We start from the raw sequence: 20,215 nt of genomic DNA, 5'->3' as shown, positions 1-20,215 counted from the left end.
TCTTCCTATGAGGGACCACTCCCACATTTTACACTGTCTCTACTCTTATTTTGAAAGAAAAGTCTATAGGTACCCCTGTTCTGAGAGTATTTTTTTCCCAACAAGAGATAAAAAAAAACAACAAAAATCTTAATATTTTAGAGATCATATTGTCTCTATCTGATAAGGTATTTAAAACAGGATAAATTCTTGTTCCTTTATTTAAGTCACATTTTTATTAAAATAGGAACTTTAAAAAATATCCACATAGATGGGAGCTTTCAGGGAATATGGAAACAGAATAGATAGGTAGAATGACTTGTTTTTACTTGCTTAACTCAGTAAATAAAATCTGAGAGAAAATAACGTAAGAGAAAATGATAATGGGGGAAAGCTGACATGTTCTGTGTAGAGGGGTATGACCATGAATGCAACCGGACTGGGAATGTGTGGGAATCACTTTGGTTCCCCCACCCCCTAATTAATTACATTTGTAAATTTGCTTTTTGGAACATTTTGCTCAAGTGTCTGTTCCTCTTATTTCTATATCAATCTCTATGTTTTTCTTTGTATTTCAAAGACAAGACTGTTAAAAATTTTTAAATGGGGCAGGAGGATTTGTAAGTATCACAAAGCTATAATATTCTTTAGCAATCCTTTGTCACAGTCCCTGGGAGCAGGGGGGATTCTTGAGCTTATTCTCCTGCTGGGAGCACCAAAGCTCACAAAGTTCTCAACTACAAATAGCGTTTGTATTTATTTTAGTCATTTATTTGGGAAGGGGCTTTTAAGAAGAACACTGTTAGTTTATTATTATTATTATTATTTTTGCTAATAGTAAATGTCTGTGCAATGTTCGTGATAGATACAGTATAGTCCAAAAGTTGAAGTCCATTAAAAATTGGGATGTTGCGGAGTATGAAGTAATGAATACTAATTACTCCTTTCATGTCTGACAGCTCCCCATAGGCCAATACATCAGCCGAGACTTTAATTTGGTTCGAGTAATGGTTTCATCAATAGTGCATTAAATCTGTGTTTGAGAAGATATACAGTTGAACCTGACCCACGCAGTAGATACCTGCCATAAAAGGGCCATAGGCTGACAACAGCTGGATAATTACAAATAATTAAATCCACCTAACTCCAGACAATCCTAATTTCATTTAAAATATATCTTAACGAATCAATCGACAGAAAACATATCTGGGAAGATTTATCAACATGTATTTTTTTTCCCCAAAGCAAATTTACTGGCTTACATATCAAAGAAGTTGCTGAACCATGAAGCATCTTTATAAAATTATAGCACTTTAATCTTTCAAATCCCCACAAGTATCATGGAAGTCGGCTCTGAACTTGAATCTTGCCCAGAGTAACCTCACAGCAAGATGAATGTTTGTTTGTTTCTCAGGATATAAATATTTTTTAAAGATAATTTTTACTTCTTCCTGCATTTGCTCCCCATATATCCTTTTAACAATAGTCTGTCTTAGAAAGAGACCTAACATTGGCTAACAGATGTATTACCTATCTGATATAAATTTTCATTTTACCAAACTAATACAGTAAAAAGGAGACAACCTTTTGTTGACATTTGTTTTATAATGACTGACTCTCCTCACAGTGGTGGTAACATTAATAAAACCTTGCCTTGTCAGCCGGTTTGCAGTTACTAAATGTTATGTTGGTGGTGGAATAATTGTGTCATGTTTAACTGTAGGCCTGTCTGAAGGAGTCTTGAATAAGACCCTCTTTGTGAATTCATTCTTGCTCTCCAATAATTTAGCTTATAATAATCCAATAATCAGCATCTAGTCTCCCCTACCTTCTAACATCAAAATAAAGTTTTCATTGACAGGAAAAACTACAACACCTTTTCCATTCTGAACCTTCATCCAGGTTATAAAAGGAAATATAAAGTGTCACACAAGGGTCTTGTGGCCATGACTCGATGTCAGAGGATCTGGCTCTTAGATTTTATGTGAAAATGATTACCAAACCCTGCTGCAGATGTAAAAGAAACAGAACACTGTGGATTGTTTTTCAGAAGAGCAGTCCTCCAAAACAGCAGTTTGTGACCCTTTAATACAGTTTCTCATGTTGTGTGACCCCAATCATGAAATTATTTTCACTGTAACTTCATAACTGTAGTTTTGCTAGTTATAAATCATAATGCAAATGTTTTTGGATATAGTTTTACAAAGAGGTCATGACCCACAGGTTGAGAACCTGTGCTCTAACCCAACATTAATGGGCCTAGAATCTCTTGGTTTTGGCACCATGCTATAGTATTTCAATATGGTAGGGGTGTATGTGTGTGTGTATGTATATATGCATGTGTGCCCACACACACGTCTGTGTCTATCTACATGCATGTGTGCATTTATTCTAAGAGAGGTAATTTTCTTTTAGTTTGCTTTTTGCTTTTTGTTCTTCTATGCAGTGTTTCCTAGAGTTCTAAAACATCCTTTTTGTTTCATTTTGAAAATTCCGACTGAAGTCATCTTTACGTAGAGGGGCATACTGGCTATCTGTGCTCACTGGTGTGAAGGATCGAGCAGATTTACTCATTTCTCCTCCTCCTGGGCCTTCATTCCTCACCTTCAGGGTTTGCCAGCTGTGAAGCTTTCAGCTCAAAGCCTTTCGGGGAAGAACTAGATTTGACCAAAGAGCACCGCCCTTCCTGCTGGGGTTGCTAAGTTACGGCTCAGCACTCAGCTTTGCCACACACCTGAGCTTTTTGGCTTTGCTCTCAACAGTAGCTGCAGGCACTCATTTTAAACAGCAGGGTGAACTGGAAGGCTTTTAGATGTCCATTGAAAGTTTATTTCTTCTCTGGAGTGTGCTTTTACACTCAAGTAGTGGGGCTCTATTATTTATTTACCATAAAACCTAACTTCTATCTTTACCTGAATTGTCTAAATTAGAAAGAACCGAGTATAGAATACTACACAATATCTTTAAGGCAATTTCTCTCCAAACCACAAGTCCTACAAATCCTTTCGAAAGATGACATCTGCAGAAGACATGGCCATGCTTCCGATGCCAATCTTTACTGTAAACGAATTATGCTGTTTTCCGGGTTTGGTTTTGGATGACTATAAAAAATAGTGGTGGCTTTGCTTTGGTACTCAGAGTGTTAGGTCAGGTCAGAGATCTGTTAAGGTTTCTGTTATTCAAAACAGATAGTGTATCAGCTGTAACTGTGCTGTCTGGAAAATGGCTCCAGTAAATGTAAGAGACTCCCTTGGTTTGCAGACATGCATCCCCGAGATCAGTACTCCTCATTCTGCCAGGAATTATAATGAGCACTTTTAATGTCATCACTTTCAGTCATTGCTCTGTTAGTTCCAGGCTAGCCTGGTCTATATAGTGAGTTCTAGACCAGCCAGAGGTACACAGTGAGATCCTGCCTGTAAAAAAAGAAAGAAGATGTGGAGGTGAGGCAAGAGGAGGGGTTAGGGCTTCTGTTGCTGTAAGGAAACACCATGACCAAAACCAAAACCCATGTTGGGTAGGAAAGGGTTTATTCAGCTTACACTTCCACATTGCTGTTCATCACCAAAGGAACTCACACAGGGCTGGAACCTGGAGGCAGGAAGTGATGCAGAGGCCATGGAGGGGTGCAGTTTGCTAGCTTGCTTCCCATGGCTTGCACAGCTTGCTTTCTTTTAGAACCCAGGACCACTGGCCCAAGAATGGCCCCACTCACCATGGGCTGGGCCCTCCCCCATCAATCACTAATCTCACGGAGGCATTTCCTCAACTGAAGCTCTTTTCTCGCTCATGAAAGACTCTAGCTTGTGTCAAACTGACACAAAACCAGCCAGTACATGCATTTTTTTTTATTTTGTTTTAAATGTTTTTTTTTTCTGAGAAGGAGAATAATTTTTATTCAAAAATTAGGATGGAGATGATTTGAGAGTAATAATAACACTTTGGAATGAAGGCAGACTGTAATTCAGAAGACACAGTAACGCTGGAGAGCATGGTCTAGAATGTTCTATATTCCTCATATTCTTTTATAAAATTTATTTAAATTTATTATTAAAAAAATCTGCAAATAAGTAAAACCGTCACACACCAAAGTTAACCAGAAACAAAATGTATTCAACTCATTAAGAGCTTAAATACAGTTAGTGTAGGCACTGAAATATGAACCTTAAACACATTACACTTTACACTTTCAGTGGCAATATACTTTTATTTTATCCACAACCCAAACCAAGAATCTATGACATAATTAGTACTAAAGAAACAGTCTTCCAAACCTTGTATCCATTACCTGGTTCATTATATCATTTTCGTCCTCCCTTATCCTCTTTCCAGCCCCTCCCATGTCTCCAACCCCAATTCCTCTCAAATTCACGGTCTCTGTTACCTTGTCATCGACACACATGCTGCCTAAATACATAAATACAGCCTGGTGAATTCATTTGGTGTTGCTTGTATGTATGTGATTTCAGAACTGACCCCTTGGAACTGGACAACCATTTTAGAGGCTCGGCCCTGGGGAAACTGGTTTCTCCTACGCTTAGCGTTCCCAAGCTGCCTCTGCTTCTTGACTACATGGGGGCTCTGTGAGTTTCCCCTTCTGTGTTAGCATGTCTGTTGGTGCTGTCTGTGTTCAGGCCTTGTTTGGGCAGCCATTTCGCTGAGCTATCATGAATGAAGCTTCCCTGTCATTTTTAGGAGATATAATCTCATGGCAGATTTCCCAGTTCTCTGGCTCTTAAATCTCTCTGCCCCTCTTCTGTGATGGTCTGTGAGCATCAGTAGCAGGGGTTGACTTGTAGACGTATCCACCAGTGCTGAGCAATCCACCATCAGTTGCTTTCTGCATTTGGCCAGTTGTGGCTTTCTGTAAGGGTCTTCCTCCACTGCAAAGAGAAACTTCTTTGACAAGTGAGGGAGCTACACTTACCTGTGGGTGTTTAGAGTGAGTATTTACATTTCAGCAAGGAATTATGTTTGTTTAGTGGTTTAGTGCTAGTAATAGATTCTCTTCTAAGATCCACAGCCTTACTCTAGGCAATCACCTAGGTTTTTAGTACCAGGTCTGATTTCCCTTCTTTTGAGTGTACCTTAAGTCAAATTAGACAGCTGTTGGTGACTTCTGAGACACAAGTACCACTATACCCTTAGGGATGTCTTGCCATGAAAGACATAGGGTCCTTGATATGAAAATTCAACATTTTAACTTTCAGTTTCAGAATTTTACCTTGGAGACATTGCTGCTGTCTCTTGAAGGCCAATCTGGTTTTTAGGAATCTCTGGTAACAGCCATTGTTAGTACAAGGCTTCCAGAGAAGTACTGTGAGAATCAGCCAGTAAACCCTGCTCATGTGTTCTCAAAGTAATGTGTGCATCCCACCACTACCATAATGGTGACCTTCCATGGATGAAAGTAATGAGACATCTTTTTATTCCAGAACACTTTTGAGCCTAATTGTGAATGAACTTTGAAGAATTCCTATATTCCGAGTATAACAGGATTTTATTCAAACCTGACCTATAAAAGTTGAATTTTGGTTAGTATATATTTGCAGATGATTATACTTATTTCTGAATCATTAATTTCCCCTTAATATCTTTTACTTTTCCTGGAAGCCAGAAGTCTCTAACTTTCATATAATTAAAAGAATTATTTTTAAAAGATATAAATTAAGTAATTCATATAATAAATGTATTTACTAGAAATTACAGATCCTAGACTAGGTTATTTGAATAATCACAGCCACTTTCCTTCACAGACAACAGAATTGCTAAGCAAAGATCAACTGGCCTTGTGCTCTGAGCCCTATTTTTCCTCTAGCTGCCTCAGGTTAGTCCCAAGTCAGCTGTATCTTCCATGCCCTCTTGTGATCAATGGCTAAACAGGTTAACAGAGACATTGCAGGCAGCCTCTGTGAACACAAATTAGCCTGCAATGAGATACAGTGAAATAGATTTTACACTAGGTGTCCAGAGACCAGGGTCTTAGTAGTCCCAGCTCTGCCAGGCAGCAGGGACCTTGAGCAAGTCATGAACTCTTTGAGTCCATAAAAAGAAGACTCTAGAGGGGTTAGGCTTTCTCTAAAGTTACCACTCAACAAGGTGAACCAGAATGCCCTTGATTCACCCCATGTCCTGGCCAATTAGCCCATAGTGTTTGTCCTGGGAAAAATCATTTCAGTTCAGTTATGAGCTGTTCTAATAAGTCTCTTGCCTCCAAACCAGCCAAACTCATCCAGATAGAAGGTCAAGGGTAGCTAACTCCTTGGGAGAGTGTAAAAAGTACCCTCCATGGGCAACTGTACCCCAGATTTCAAAGTTCCTCCCACCTGTGAGTCTCACTGTGAAAAGAATATTCTGTTCTTGAGGGTAGCAGGACAGGAAACAAATTCAGACAGACTTTGCTTTAAGCAATAGTCACACTTCCAACTCCTGTGCTCCTTGCCACAGCTCCAGTACCAGAAGCCAACCTTGGGGTTTGCACTGTTCACAGAAGCAGTGACATTTGTCTGTCTGCTTCTCCACCCCTCTGGTTAATGCTGTTGTGGTTTAGAGTCTTCAAATCAGAAGAGAGTATTAACAGTCTGTTTAATTTTCCCAGACAGGAGATTAACCAAAAATTAACCTAGCAGCAATGATAAAACCAACTGTGTCATTATGCAATTTTTGCCTTTCATAGATCATAAACACCCCAATTGAGGATAATTTACTGTCCCTGGGAAACCTAAAGCTATCAAATGATGCTTCCAAGCAAGGTGTAAAAACCCAGTTTGTAGGCAGTTCTCTTCCACAGCACAATTTCCACATCTAGTAACTGTTTTCTTTTTAAAACTTTGGATTTTTGTTTTAGTGTTTGTGCATGTGCACATATGCATGTGCCTTTCATTTGGAGGCTAAAATTTGATACTAAGCATTACCTCCCATTGCTTGCCACCTTTGTTTTTTGAGACTGAACCCGGAGCTTGCCAGTCCATCTAGCTGGCTTGCCAGTAAGCCTCAGGGTTCATTCAGTTTCCATATCCCCACTGCTCGTCATATAGGCATGTACCACACAGGTATCTTTATGTACACAATGAAGACTTCACTATCTAAACCATCTCCACTGCCCCTTCTCACTCCTCACAGGGAAAAAAACCAAACCTGGAAAAGTAGATACATACCCTAGCTCTTAATTTGCAAATGCCTCATAATACACATAGTTACACAAGGGAGATACAGAGTCGACCATAAGTTCATTACAGTGTACTTGCTATAAAGGAGGTATTTGGCTAAATATTTAACCAGCTAAAACATCTAACAATGACATCATGAGATGTTCATGCTAAATACTGGCCTTTCTCCTGGCTTGACCTTGAAAACCTAAAGAGAGGTTATTTGTGGTGAATGATCAGAACCATTGATTATTGTGGGCTTTTAGCAGAAATCATACTACCACACTAACTGATGTCCCCTAGAAAAGAAGCCAGCCAATAGCCTGCCAAGGTATGACCCATGAGTGAAGAATGACTTTCAAGGGTTGGAAAAAATGAGAACATAATATTATGGAGAGATCTGTTGTGGGAAATATTAAAATAGAGACTGTCAGGCTTCCTGCGCTACTGCTGGCCAACTGGCAGACCACATGGCTCCAGCTAAGTGATCTCAACTCTATGGCAGTCTCTATGGGCCAGAGCACCCAAGTCCCTTGGCAGATCACTGCTGCCAGCCCCATGCAATGACCGTTTACCCCACAATCAGCCATCACAACACCCATTTAACCGATAGAATCAAAACTCTTAAAGCTTATAATTAACCAATCAGATTTATGTATCAGTAATTCCTCAATTTACAAGATACCAATACAATAATTTCAGAACCAATTGATAATGATAAAAGTTTTATCCCAATTATTCTGACCTTATGATATCATAACTACCTGTGACTAGTTAAAGCTACGCTGGTTCACGTCTACTTCTATCTTGGCCCTCTTTCTCTTTCCCAGACACTCCCTGTCTCTGCAACTCTTAGCTCCACCTCCCTTTTCCCTGTCCAATCACAGGCCTCCTGCTGCCCTAATGTAATTGGACAGGGAAAATCCTGCGACAGAGATCCACAGAGCTGATATGATCAGATCATTTGACAACAAGCATTGACGGGTTTTCATTCTAGAGAGATTTCTTGCTGGGGCCCAAACACTATCTGCAAGGCACAATGTCTTTCATTTGAGATACTAGAACCAGAAGTATTTCAGTTTGAGATTTTTTTTTTATTATTACGTATTTTCCTCAATTACATTTCCAATGCTATCCCAAAAGTCCCCCATACTTCCCCCCCACTTCCCTACCCACCCATTCCCATTCTTTTGGCCCTGGCATTCCCCTGTATTGGGGCATATAAAGTTTGCAAGTCCAATGGGCCTCTCTTTCCATTGATGGCCGACTAGGCCACCTTTCGATACATATGCAGCTAGAGACAAGAGCTCCGGGGTACTGGTTAGTTCATCATGTTGTTCCCCCTATAGGGTTGCAGATCCCTTTAACTCCTTGGGTACTTTCTCTAGCTTCTCCATTGGGAGCCCTGTGATCCATCCAATAGCTGACTGTGAGCATCCACTTCTGTGTTTGCTAGGCCCCGGCATTGTCTCACAAGAGACAGCTATATCTGGGTCCTTTCAGCAAAATCTTGCTAGTGTATGCAATGGTGTCAGCGTTTGGAAGCTGATTATGGGATGGATCCCTGGATATGGCAGTCTCTAAATGGTCCATCCTTTCATCACAGCTCCAAACTTTGTCTCTGTAACTCCTTCCATGGGTGTTTTGTTCCCAATTCTAAGAAGGGGCATAGTGTCCACACTTTGGTCTTCATTCTTCTTGAGTTTCATGCGTTTAGCAAATTGTATCTTATATCTTTTTAATTTGGGGTTATTGCATGGACATAATGGGGTATCTTGGGGATGTAACTCCAGTACTAATCATGAAATCCATGTATGTGGCTCGCACATCTGTCATACCTAGACTGAGTGACATTGCACATGTTTGATTTTACCTGAACTTTGACCACAGCCCACGTAGGAGTCAGAGGTGGGATTTGCCTTGTGAGATCCTGTTGGTCCTCAAAAAAATGGGAATTTGAGGTTTTCAGCCTGCTTCCAAAAGTAAATTGGCTGTGATGTTGGTGATTTGTTTGTCTGGTGGACCATGAAAACACACACAAACATGTACACACCACACAAACCGAAGCTAATTTGGCTTTTACCATACATAGTTCTTTATATGGCCCTGGTGAGCTCTCCCAGGCTCTCAATTAGTTTACCCTCCTTCTTCACACAACAGCATCATATGGGAGCTTCTTGGATACTTGTGCACCTCCTTAGAGCAGAGCCTATTAGATTCTTTGGTCATCTTTTGAAGGCTAGGCCTTTGAACTCTCCATGTCTTTTGTGTGGCAAGGGTTTGGTAGGTACTGGTAATCTGCTTGTCCCGAACATTCCATATCACCAGAATCCTGTGCTGCAGGGTCCTTTGTAGCCCCCTCTCATTTGTCTTCATGATGAGATTTACACCCCCTTTTTGAAGAACTATCTCCTCCCATCTTTTGCCTGTCTTCTGATCGAGTAGATATTTGAACTTTACATGTACCTGACATAGTGTGGGTATCTGACAAACAGACACTTAAAATACTTTACTCACAATGCCTAATATTAGGAACTATGGTAGCTGACCCTTAGTCTATAAAACAAGAGCTCTGGCCCTCATGATCATCTGTTTGTCTATTCCAGCATCCTTGGTCCATCCACCTGTAAAGGTTCTCTGTATTCCAACAGGGATAGCAATACTCATCATTCAAAAACAGTTCTTGACTTTGTTTTTAAAAGGGAGAGGAACACACTACAAAGGTATGCACTGGCTCAGTCTAGAGTGGGTTGCTGGAATAATGGCTCTTTTTCCTCATGGAAAAGAATTAACAAAGCAAACAAACCAAAACCATACACAGTGAATGACATCACCTTCCAGCTTCACAAAGCCTATCTCTAAAGTGGAATGCTGGCTGTCCTGTCTCCAGCTTTGAGGCTAACACTTGCCATGGTTTTTAACTACAAATAGAAGGTCATTTTTCAATGGAAACAAAATTTGAATTGGGTCACTAGTCTACTAAGTCCTTGGGATTCTTAACTCATATCCAGGCAATTAAAGCTCAATTGATATTAGAAAATGACCATCTTTATCATCTTTCCACATTAGAGCCAATTGTTTCAAAACTTCCTCCAAGCAGTGGTGAGAGGGTACAAGGTACTTTATTGCCATCTGTACTTGATAATCACTCTGTAAGGCTCAGTCACAGAAAAGCCCAAGCCAACAGCCCAGATATTGCCACAACTGAGCATCCTGAGTACCTCTGCTCATTTTTGTTTTAATTGTTAGAAACAGGTGCTAGATGTGGCACACCATCATTTCTTCTGTATGTGCTCAATTTCCAGCATTAATAAACCGAGTAAATATCTTTTCACGTGCAAGTCAGTGAGACAGGCAGTAAAGAGTTTTCTCTCATGGGTTGTATAGCATTCTGTCGTTAGATTAATTGCAACATGGCCTTTGCATGGTATTGGTCATCAGAACATTTCAGTAATCAAATGTTTCACAAAGCAGTGCTGATCGTACAGTCTAGAGTCCCTCTACTAGGCTGAAACGAGAAATTTCAAGATCGAGGCCCAACCTGGGCATCTCAGTGAAACGTGTTACAGAATGAAAAGGTAAAAAGAGGGCTGAAGACAGGATTTGGTAGTAGAGTGCCTATTGCCTAGCCTGTGTGAGGTTATGGGTTCAATCCCTGGGACCTCAAAAAATAAAATTTTACAGATTTAATAGTAAAAAGAATTCAGAATTTTCACCAATATTCAAGATTAAATGAGAGTGAGAAGTTGTTCCTTGGTTTAATAACACTCCAAACTTTTTATGTGCATTTTCAGGCCACCTAAGCAAAATGTTTGAGAAACTGAATCATCTGTAGGTTCAATTTCTGTTTGTCTGTCTATTGAATTGAAAAACTTGAATTGAACTCTCCATAGTGGGTTCCTAACAGATAAGAGAATATAAGCCAGGCAAATACTTATAGAAAACAATCAATCTAAATATATATTTCAATAGCTTAGTTTTTGAAACAAATGCAACTATTAATACGTTGTTACTGTATTTAATATGGCAGTAATATGTTAATATAATAAATAAGGTATTGTTTAATAACATAGTGTATATATGTCTGTATTTTAATATTTTGGCAAATATTCTACTCATGGCATAGCAATATAGTTTAGTGTAGACACAGAATTTGTGTGTGTGTGTGTGTGTGTGTGTGTGTGTGTGTGTATCAACACATGCATGCTCTATTCTATCCTTCAACAAGAGCATTGTTTTCCTATGATTTCACTTGAAAACAATAAAACAATATCGGAAATAGCAATGTCTGGTATAAGTTTAATCCCAGAAAGTACAGTGAAAGCCACACTTTTATGATCGTCAGAGCAACATTGTATGGTGGGTGGTCACACTGTTACTGGTTCACACATATAGTCACTGCACTCTGCTAATAGAGGGATCTCCTGAGTGTCTGTGTTGTGGCCCTTGTAGGTACATCAGGATTGGCGATAAAGAATGCGAATTCAACAAGAACTTCCGCCTCATCCTACACACAAAACTGGCAAACCCACACTACAAGCCGGAACTACAAGCCCAGACCACCCTTCTCAATTTCACAGTCACAGAAGATGGTCTCGAAGGCCAGCTGCTGGCAGAGGTGGTCAGTATCGAAAGGCCAGATTTGGAGAGGCTAAAGGTAACTATTACTGCATCACCCCCAGAACTTACTCCTCACCCCTGCAGCACAGATGACAATGCTAGATGCTTGCCTATGAAGTAAACTCTGTAACTGAGGAAATTCCTCCTGAAAAATGCCAGGTAGCTAGGGGCTGAACCACAATGGAGATGGACCAGAGCTCAGGCTTAGAGTCTGTCAGTTAGCTTCAGCTGTCATTTTCGTGATCTCTAACAGCCCAGAATCCAGATCCAGCCCAATGTGGACCAGCCCAGAAAACTCTATTGGAAAAAAACTGGTGGCTTTCCTTTGCCAGTGGGTATCAATTAAAGATAGCATCTTGGTTAGGGCTGGGACTACTTTCCTCTCTGTGCTGGAATCCCGGCTGGCTTGAGCCTGTGCAGACCTTGCGCATGCTGCCAGACTCTGTGAGTTATGTGTGCAACTCTATGAGTTCTCTGTTGTATCTGGAAGGCACTGTCTTCCTGAAGTCATTCACCATCTCTGGATCTTACACTCTTTCTTTTTCCTCTTCTACATAGTTCCCTGAGTGCTTTAATGAAGACATTCCATTTGAGACTCAGTGTTCCAAAGTTTCCCATTTTCTGTACATTGTGCATTTGGGGGTTTCTATGTTAGTTTCTCTCTACTGTGAAAAGCGGCTTCTCTGACAATGGACAAGCGAGGTACTGATCTCTGGGTTTTTTTTTGTTTTGTTTTGTTTTATTTTGTTTTTTGACACCCTAAATTTTTCATTTCCGGTTTTAATTCTGCCTAGAATTTATTTATTGATTTCTTTGCTGGATTCTACTTCCATGTCTTGATTATTTTTATTATTTCATTCCACCATTTGTGTTTTCACAGACTTCATTAAGGGATTTGTTCAAATCCCCTTTCAGGTCCTTAAGCATATCATAATTCCTGCCTTGAAGTCCTTGTCGTGTGCTTTAGCTATATTGAATTTCTCAGGGCCTACTGTAATAGAGTTGCTGGATTCTAATGGAAGCATATTGTCTTGGCTATTCCTGTTTGTGGTTTTATGCTGAGATCTGGGCATCTGGAGAAATGACATTTTTTAGTATTTCTTGGCACTGATATCTGATCTTGTCTTCGATGAGTGGGTATTGTGTTCTTTGGATGATGTCCTCTCTGCATCTGAGGAAAATGTGATGACTGTAAGGGTCTCTGGTCGAGAATGCCTCTGAGTCCAGGGGCTAGTATGGCCACTAGTCCCTGGCAGAAACTATTTCTGTAGATTGGCAGTTATCTTAGTTAGGGTTTTACTGCTGTGAACAGACACAATGCCAAGGCAAGTCTTAAAAAGGACAGCATTTAATTGGGGCTGGCTTATAGGTTCAGAGGTTTAGTCCATTATCATCTAGGCGGGAACATGGTAGCATCTAGCATGCTGTAGGCAGACCTGAGAGTCCTATATCTTCATCTGAAAGCTGCTAGTGACAGATTGACTTTCAGGTAGCTAGAAGGAGAGACTTATAAGCCACATCCACAGTGACACACCTACTCCAACAGGGCCACACCTTCTAATCCTACCACTCCCTGGGCCGTGCATAAACAAACCATCACAGCAGTTGATACAAAGCCATACCGAGCCTTATTCTGAGATTTGTGTTGTGTTTTCAGACAAAGCCTTTGCCTGTGAGAGAGCTCCTCTGTTTCTCTAGGTAGACAGTCTCGTCTGTAGGGCTGGGACTTTGGCATATTTAATATTTGCTGTAGCACGGGAGCCATAGGCTTCAGTTTTCTCCAATATTGTTGTGTTTGTTTTCTTTCTTTCTGTTGTTTCAGATTTTTGTCTCAGACAAATAAACAAAAACTTCGTTTCTTGAATAAAACCTGCATCTTACCTCTCTCTCACTTTGATCCACTCTTCTCAGGCTGGATCTGGTCCTTATGGCTCTGAAGAGTACACATTTGATAACACGGAGGGAGGAGCAGGAAGAAGCCAGGAGGGGAGGGAGCAGGGGGAGAGAGAGAGAGGAGGCACACACAGCCTGGGGCACTGATAACACCCACTTCTGAAACCCCTGTAACAGCGCACCCTCCCCTACGCCCGCCCCCCCCCCCCCCACTACCCAGCAGCAGCACACCACAGAGAGGGGCTAGAGGGGCGATTGCATCCCAGGCTAGTTTGGCCACTGGGTTTTCAAACCCTTTCTGTGTGAGACTGGAAGTCTTGGAGCAGTTGAGTTACCTCATAGCCCTTCTCCTTAGTCAGCTTAGTTTCCTTCTAGTGGGATTTTGGTAAGAGCAAGCGAAGGCTCTGTACATAGGACCTATCAAAATGAGTTTCCTCCCTGCTCTAGGCAACTGTGGTTTATTCTTTAGTCTTTACTGTGAGAATGGCCCGCCTCCCAGCAAGAAAACAGAAATGAGGAGGGCTCCCCGTGCCTGGGTACTCAGGAAGGTTTTTACTCTCCTGCAAAGGCCAGGTACAGTTTAAATTCTGATAATGACTCTCTGAACTTGCCTGCCCTATTTTTCTGGTGAGAGTTGGCCCAGGACCCCTGCTCTGTTTTGGTGAAAGATGATTGATTGCACAGCTCCTTCCGTATTTTGAAGTCTTCCTCATAATGAGTCTTCCAAGCTGTTTAAATGTCAGAACAGAAGCCAGAAATTTCTATTATTTTCTTAAACAGAGCCTTCCTAGAGGTTATTGGTGTTAAATAAGCATCCACACTCTAAACCTTTAGATTCTAACCAAATGTTGACTGTCTGAATTTTTAAATAATTTTGATAGTTGTGATCAGTATAGTGTTTCTTATCATGGTTGTGCTGACCCCTGTAACTCCCATGATTATGAGAACTGTCCTGAACAAAGCAGAACTGTCCTTAACCACCGTTCCTAACATTTTCTACTAGCTCGTTTTGACCAAGCAGCAAAACGACTTTAAGATAGAGCTGAGGGAGCTTGAGGACGACCTTCTCCTGCGACTCTCTGCTGCTGAGGGGAGCTTCCTGGATGACACAGACCTGGTAGAGCGCCTCGAGACCACCAAGGCCACCGCAGCAGAAATAGAGCACAAGGTAAGAGCAGCAGAGAACCCTGGGCAGGCTCAGTGCTCGGCTGGAATGGAACAGATGACAGCTGTCAGCACAAAACCCAGCTCTCTCCATTCAAGGGAAGCAAGAGTTTATTCTAGAGCCAGTTATGGGTGACTATGGCCTGGGGACGCAGGTTCAGGTTACCCCGAAGACTGTGACCCAGTGTGGCAACAGATCCATGGTGTTTTTATAGTAACAGATAAAAAGAAAACAATTAACCAAGGCACTTACATTAGGTAGATGGGTTATAGCAAAATAGGGAAGCTACTATAGGTCTCAGAGGCTATATAGTCATCTTCTCAGTTTTGAAGCTTGTAGAAGCTAGTGGCTTGCTAAGTGTCATTTTAAAGGTTTTTATGATCTATTTATTTTTATTTTATGCACATTAGTGTTTTGCCTATGAGTGTATCTATGTGAGGGTAGCAGATCCCCTGGAGTTACAAACTGTTGTGAGCTACCATGTGGGTGCTAGGGATTGAACCCAGGTCCTCTAGAAGGGGAGCCAGTGATCTTAACTGATAGCCAGCTCTCCAGTCCCCTTTTAAAGGTTTTTGATAGTCACAAGTTCAGACATGGATATGTAGCCCATGAGTGGCTTTCAAGGGACTAAAAATAATGAAAGATAATTTGGCTCTGGTATGAAACATTTTAACTCTGCACAAACAGGAAGTTCTATCCTTGGGGAATGTTAACATGAGTATAACTTTTAACACCACACCCTCTGGGAATTTCAGTTCACACAATGTAATCAGAGTCTGGTGCCTCCTCTAGGAAGACAGGTTTGTTGTATAACTTAGGACACTTAATAAACATTCCTCAATCCTTGGGCTACCAGTACAGGATTAAGAACAGAAATAGTTCTATTTGTACTTCAAGTTCCATAGCGATACAGTCATTCAATTATATTAATATTTCTTGTGTGCCCAATGTTGGAGCCTGCTGGTTTACATGGTAGAAACTAGAGGAGGGGCAACGCTCAGCTCCAGGGAGTAGTATCCCAGTGGATTGAGTTTTTTGAGAAGCCTTTGGAGCTGAAAGTTTTATTTACAGACCTCTGGTGGCAAGAAACCAAGCAGGGAATGATCCCATGTGGGTCTCAGTGCACCCTTTACCCTGGAAAAGTGACATTTCTCAAAAGCCAATAAATCATTTCCCATGCACAGCTTCCTTGTAAGTGAGCAGCATAGATCACAGTGGGCTGTGTGTGCACTTTGAACTTTCACAAGTGGCCGCTAGCTGTTAACATTGCAGAGTTTGGATGGGAATTAGACTCTTACTTTTTTGTGGCATATCCTCCTTTCTAAGTAATCCAGTAATTACCCAGCAGAAGCTATGTCGCCATACACCCAATGTATGTGCCTTAAATTAAGCAAGGCGGTAGAATACCAAATTACTCTCTCAAGTAAGTGTTTTCTAGGTGGCTCCTAAGATAGTAAAGATTAGAGCAATTAAGTAAATTAAGGCTTTGAGTTAACTTCCTGTCTTCTTAATGTATCACCATGAAGTCACAGCCCTCTCTGCCCTGTATGTCATTTACACACATCATGAGCCAAGACCATAGAAATGTTCAGGGGGGAATATTGTTAAAGCTTCAGGGGGCCAGTAACTTGTATTCTTAGAGAAAAAAAGAATAGGTTTGTATTTGGTTTTAGAAATAGGTATTTTTTTAACCCTTAAATAAAAATGATTAATTGATGGTGATATATCTCATCTCAGAAAATGTGTCCGGAAGCTAACAAGTAAGAATAAGTGGGAATGTGTGAGTGTATGGAGAGCTGGTGCTGTTGCAATTTGATGGCTGGGGAAGCCCTGATACAGAGGCTATTTAGGAAGCGCTTGGCTATTGCAGGTGCTATTGACCTTGGCTGCATTTGTGGATCTCATTGTTACCTAATAAAATCATTGACACTGAGTTGACCCAGCAGACTTTTAAGAGCCATCCCTGGGAGGTGATATAGCTGCATTGTCAAGGCCCAAGCGAGAGAAGGGAGGCAGGAAGGTGACATTACTCAAAAGGAGATTCCGCAGAGGCAAAACAATTAAGGTCATTTAAGTCTACAGGGTGGGATGCAGCTAGTACCCTCTCCTTTCCTGGTGGAATGCAGTTCATGAAAAAAAAAAGGTTACTTGAAAATAGGTATTTAAGAGTTTCTTTAAATTTTGATATTTATTATTTGGATACATATGCATGTGTGATATGGACACATCAGTATGGGCTCCCATGTACCACACTGTATGGAGGTCAGAGGACGACCCTCCAGAATTGGTTTTCTACTCCCACCCTGAGATCCCAGGTTCTAACTTAGGTCACTGGACTTGTGTGGCAAGCGTCTCACTGGTATGGACTTAATAATTTCATCAAACCTCATGTCCACAGATGTCAGGCCTGTCATGGACTTACCTTCCTTTGCTTGTTTTGATTTATTGAGTCGGGGTCTCAGTCTCTACTGCAGGTTGTTCTTCAGTTGAGCACATTGTGGTATTGCGGATCAGACTCAAACTTACAGCAGAGCTCCTGGTTCAGCCTTCCAACTACTGGGAATACAAACATGACCACAACATAGGGGTCAACTAGTAATAGTTGTTAATTTCAGATAGTCCTGAGAGTCCTTCCATTGCTGGAATTGTTTAGAAAACACAAAGATAAGTTACTGCTGTCGCTTGATCCCATTACAGGTGACAGAAGCCAGAGAAAATGAAAGAAAAATCAATGAGACCCGTGAGTGCTACAGACCAGTGGCGGCAAGAGCATCCCTTCTGTACTTTGTCATCAGTGACCTCAGGAGAATCAACCCCGTCTACCAGTTCTCTCTGAAGGTAATGCCAAACAGACTGAGGAAAATCCACAACTCCAGAAAGCCTGATTTTTTTTCTTTTTCTAGAAATTAGGGATTTATTTCTCAGAGCTCCTGGTAGAAGGGGAGGAAGAGTGGAGCAAAGCATTTAAAGCAACTGTTACGTATGTCAGATTCCCTAGACATTCCAAGAAAGCGGTTCAGTTTTCTCATAAAAAAAAAAAAAAAAAAAAAAAAAAAGGTAACGTTTTCAAATTTCAGACACACTGCTCAGAAACTCACATTCCATGATATGAAAGCCAGGATTTCAGCTTGTGCCTGTTTGACTACAAAGGCCAGGCTCTGTCTGCCATGCCACTCTGCCTTTGGGAAAGATTTTTAATTCTTGCTGTCAGTTTTGATATTCGAATCCTTAACGAGTTCCATCATCATGCGTCGGCTTGTCACTGGGTGTGAAGCTTGGGTTTTGTTTGTTTTGTTGTTTTTCTCTTCTGATACAGGGGTTTTCTGGGTAGCCCTGGGTAGCCTAGAACTCACTCTGTAGACCAGGTTAGAGATCCACTTGCCTCTGCCTCCAAAGTGCTGGGACTAAACCTGTCACCTAAGCGTTTTGTTTTGTTTTTAATAAAAACATTAAAGGTAGGCAAAGGACTCATGGGACACTTAAAATGAAAAAAATCTACAGGGGAGATTTCCAGGGGAGCCATGGATGAGGGAGATGAGGGGAAGGACAGGCGATCAACTAAACTACACTTTGTTCAAAACACCATAAGGTAATACCATGCATGCTCACCATAAAGATTTCTAAATAATACAAACATCTTAAAAGCTACCATACTGCCATGTGGAATCATCAGGTAGCTTTATTTGAGTGTGTCTTACGTAAAATTTTCTGGTTTGATTTTTATTTCTCCATAAGGAATAAGTGTTGTTTATTTTTTGTTTTTTTTTTTTTGTTTTTTTTTTAAAGATTTATTTATTATATGTAAGTACACTGTAGCTGTCTTCAGACACTCCAGAAGAGGGAGTCAGATCTCGTTATGGATGGTTGTGAGCCACCATGTGGTTGCTGGGATTTGAACTCCGGACCTTCGGAAGAACAATCGGGTGCTCTTACCCACTGAGCCATCTCACCAGCCCATAAGTGTTGTTTAAAACACTCGAAATGACATGTCTGTCATTGCTGTGGTCAATGCTATGTACATTTCAAAATTTTAAGTAATTGACTCAGCAGGTCAAAGCACCATTAAGTCTGATAACCTGAGTTCAATCCCCTGGACTTACCAAGGAGAAGGGAAAAAATGCCTTCCACAACTAGCCCTCTGATATGCATGTGTGGGTAGACATACATATATCTTTAATGAACGTATAAGCTTATAAAAAACACTACACATATAGTAATGAGGGACTTACTTCACTAGGGACATAGGCAAAGCCATCTAGAGGAAGTGTTTTAGGAAGAGCTTAAAGGAAAGTACTAACAAGTTTTGGGTAAACAGGGCTGTTTGAGGCACAAGAGGGCTGAGATCCCAGGCTGTGAAGATGTTCTCTGGCCAGAGGGTAATGAGCACAAGGACAAAGGTTATAAGACACAGAACCCGGGGCTGGTGAGATGGCTCAGTGGGTAAGAGCACCCGACTGCTCTTCCGAAGGTCCAGAGTTCAAATCCCAGCAACCACATGGTGGCTCACAACCATCCGTAACGAGATCTGGCGCCCTCTTCTGGAGTGTCTGAAGACAGCTTCTTAGGGTTGTTAAGAAATCTAGATTGTAATCGAAGTGCAACAAGAACTCAGCACAAGACCTCAAGCAGATAGATGGCTTCGGTGTTGGCAAAAGAATCAGAAATGAACATATGCTAGGTATGATTTGAATCTGGGACCTCAGGCCCTTGGAGATGGTGTGTCAGTGAAGTGAGTATAATTGCCATGCACTCTACTGTGTAACTTAACTTTATGTAACTGGCATGCCTCCTACTATGTAACTTCATGTAACTGGCATGCCTCCTACTATGTAACTTTATGTTACTGGCCCGTGAAAGCCTTGACAAGAGTGATAAGGTTGGATTTCTTTTTTTTTTTTTCCAATAGTGATTTTTTTTTTATTATGTATTTTCCTCAATTACGTTTCCAATGCTAGCCCCAAAATCCCCCATACCCTCCCCCCACTTCCCTATCCACACATTCCCATTTTTTGGCCCTGGCATTCCCCTGTACTGGGGCATATAAAGTTTGTGTGTCCAATGGGCCTCTCTTTCCAGTGATGGCCGACTAGGCCATCTTTTGATACATATGCAGCTAGTGTCAAGAGCTCTGGGGTACTGGTTAGTTCATAATGTTGTTGCACCTACAGGGTTGCAGATCTCTTTAGCTCTTTGGATAGTTTCTCTAGCTCCTCCATTGGGGGCCCTGTGATCCATCCACTAGCTGACTGTGAGCATCCACTTATGTGTTTGCTAGGCCCCGGCCTAGTCTCACAAGAGACAGCTATATCAGGGTCCTTTCAGCAAACGCTTGCTAGTGTATTTCACAACAGCCACAGTATATGAAGAGAATGGGAAAGCTAAACCAGTATTGCCTGCCTAGATTAACAGA

At 41.2% G+C, this 20,215-nt stretch overlaps 1 protein-coding gene and 1 long non-coding RNA gene across 2 annotated transcripts in view; one reads left to right on the top strand and one right to left on the bottom strand.

Moving 5' to 3' along the window:
• Window positions 1–20,215, top strand: part of Dnah11 (dynein axonemal heavy chain 11) — a 313,176-nt gene that overhangs the window by 245,785 nt on the left and 47,176 nt on the right. Inside the window, exons 66-68 of the mRNA XM_085830726.1 lie at window positions 11,580–11,784; window positions 14,644–14,808; window positions 17,503–17,643. Coding sequence (XP_085686852.1) covers window positions 11,580–11,784; window positions 14,644–14,808; window positions 17,503–17,643 — 511 coding nt within the window. The remainder of the gene's footprint in view (window positions 1–11,579; window positions 11,785–14,643; window positions 14,809–17,502; window positions 17,644–20,215) is intronic.
• Window positions 14,766–20,215, bottom strand: part of LOC147001353 (uncharacterized) — a 15,941-nt gene continuing 10,491 nt past the window's right edge. Inside the window, exons 2-3 of the long non-coding RNA XR_015045295.1 lie at window positions 17,228–17,361; window positions 14,766–14,848 (exon numbers count right to left, since the gene is read on the bottom strand). This is a non-coding gene — a long non-coding RNA (uncharacterized LOC147001353). The remainder of the gene's footprint in view (window positions 14,849–17,227; window positions 17,362–20,215) is intronic.

The sequence above is a fragment of the Mus caroli genome, unplaced genomic scaffold, assembly GCF_978045245.1.
Source record: "Mus caroli unplaced genomic scaffold, Mus_caroli_1 scaffold_14, whole genome shotgun sequence".
Classification (NCBI taxonomy): Eukaryota; Metazoa; Chordata; class Mammalia; order Rodentia; family Muridae; genus Mus; species Mus caroli.
The sequence above is the reverse complement of the archived record's forward strand: the minus strand, read 5'-3'. Positions and strand labels throughout refer to the sequence as shown.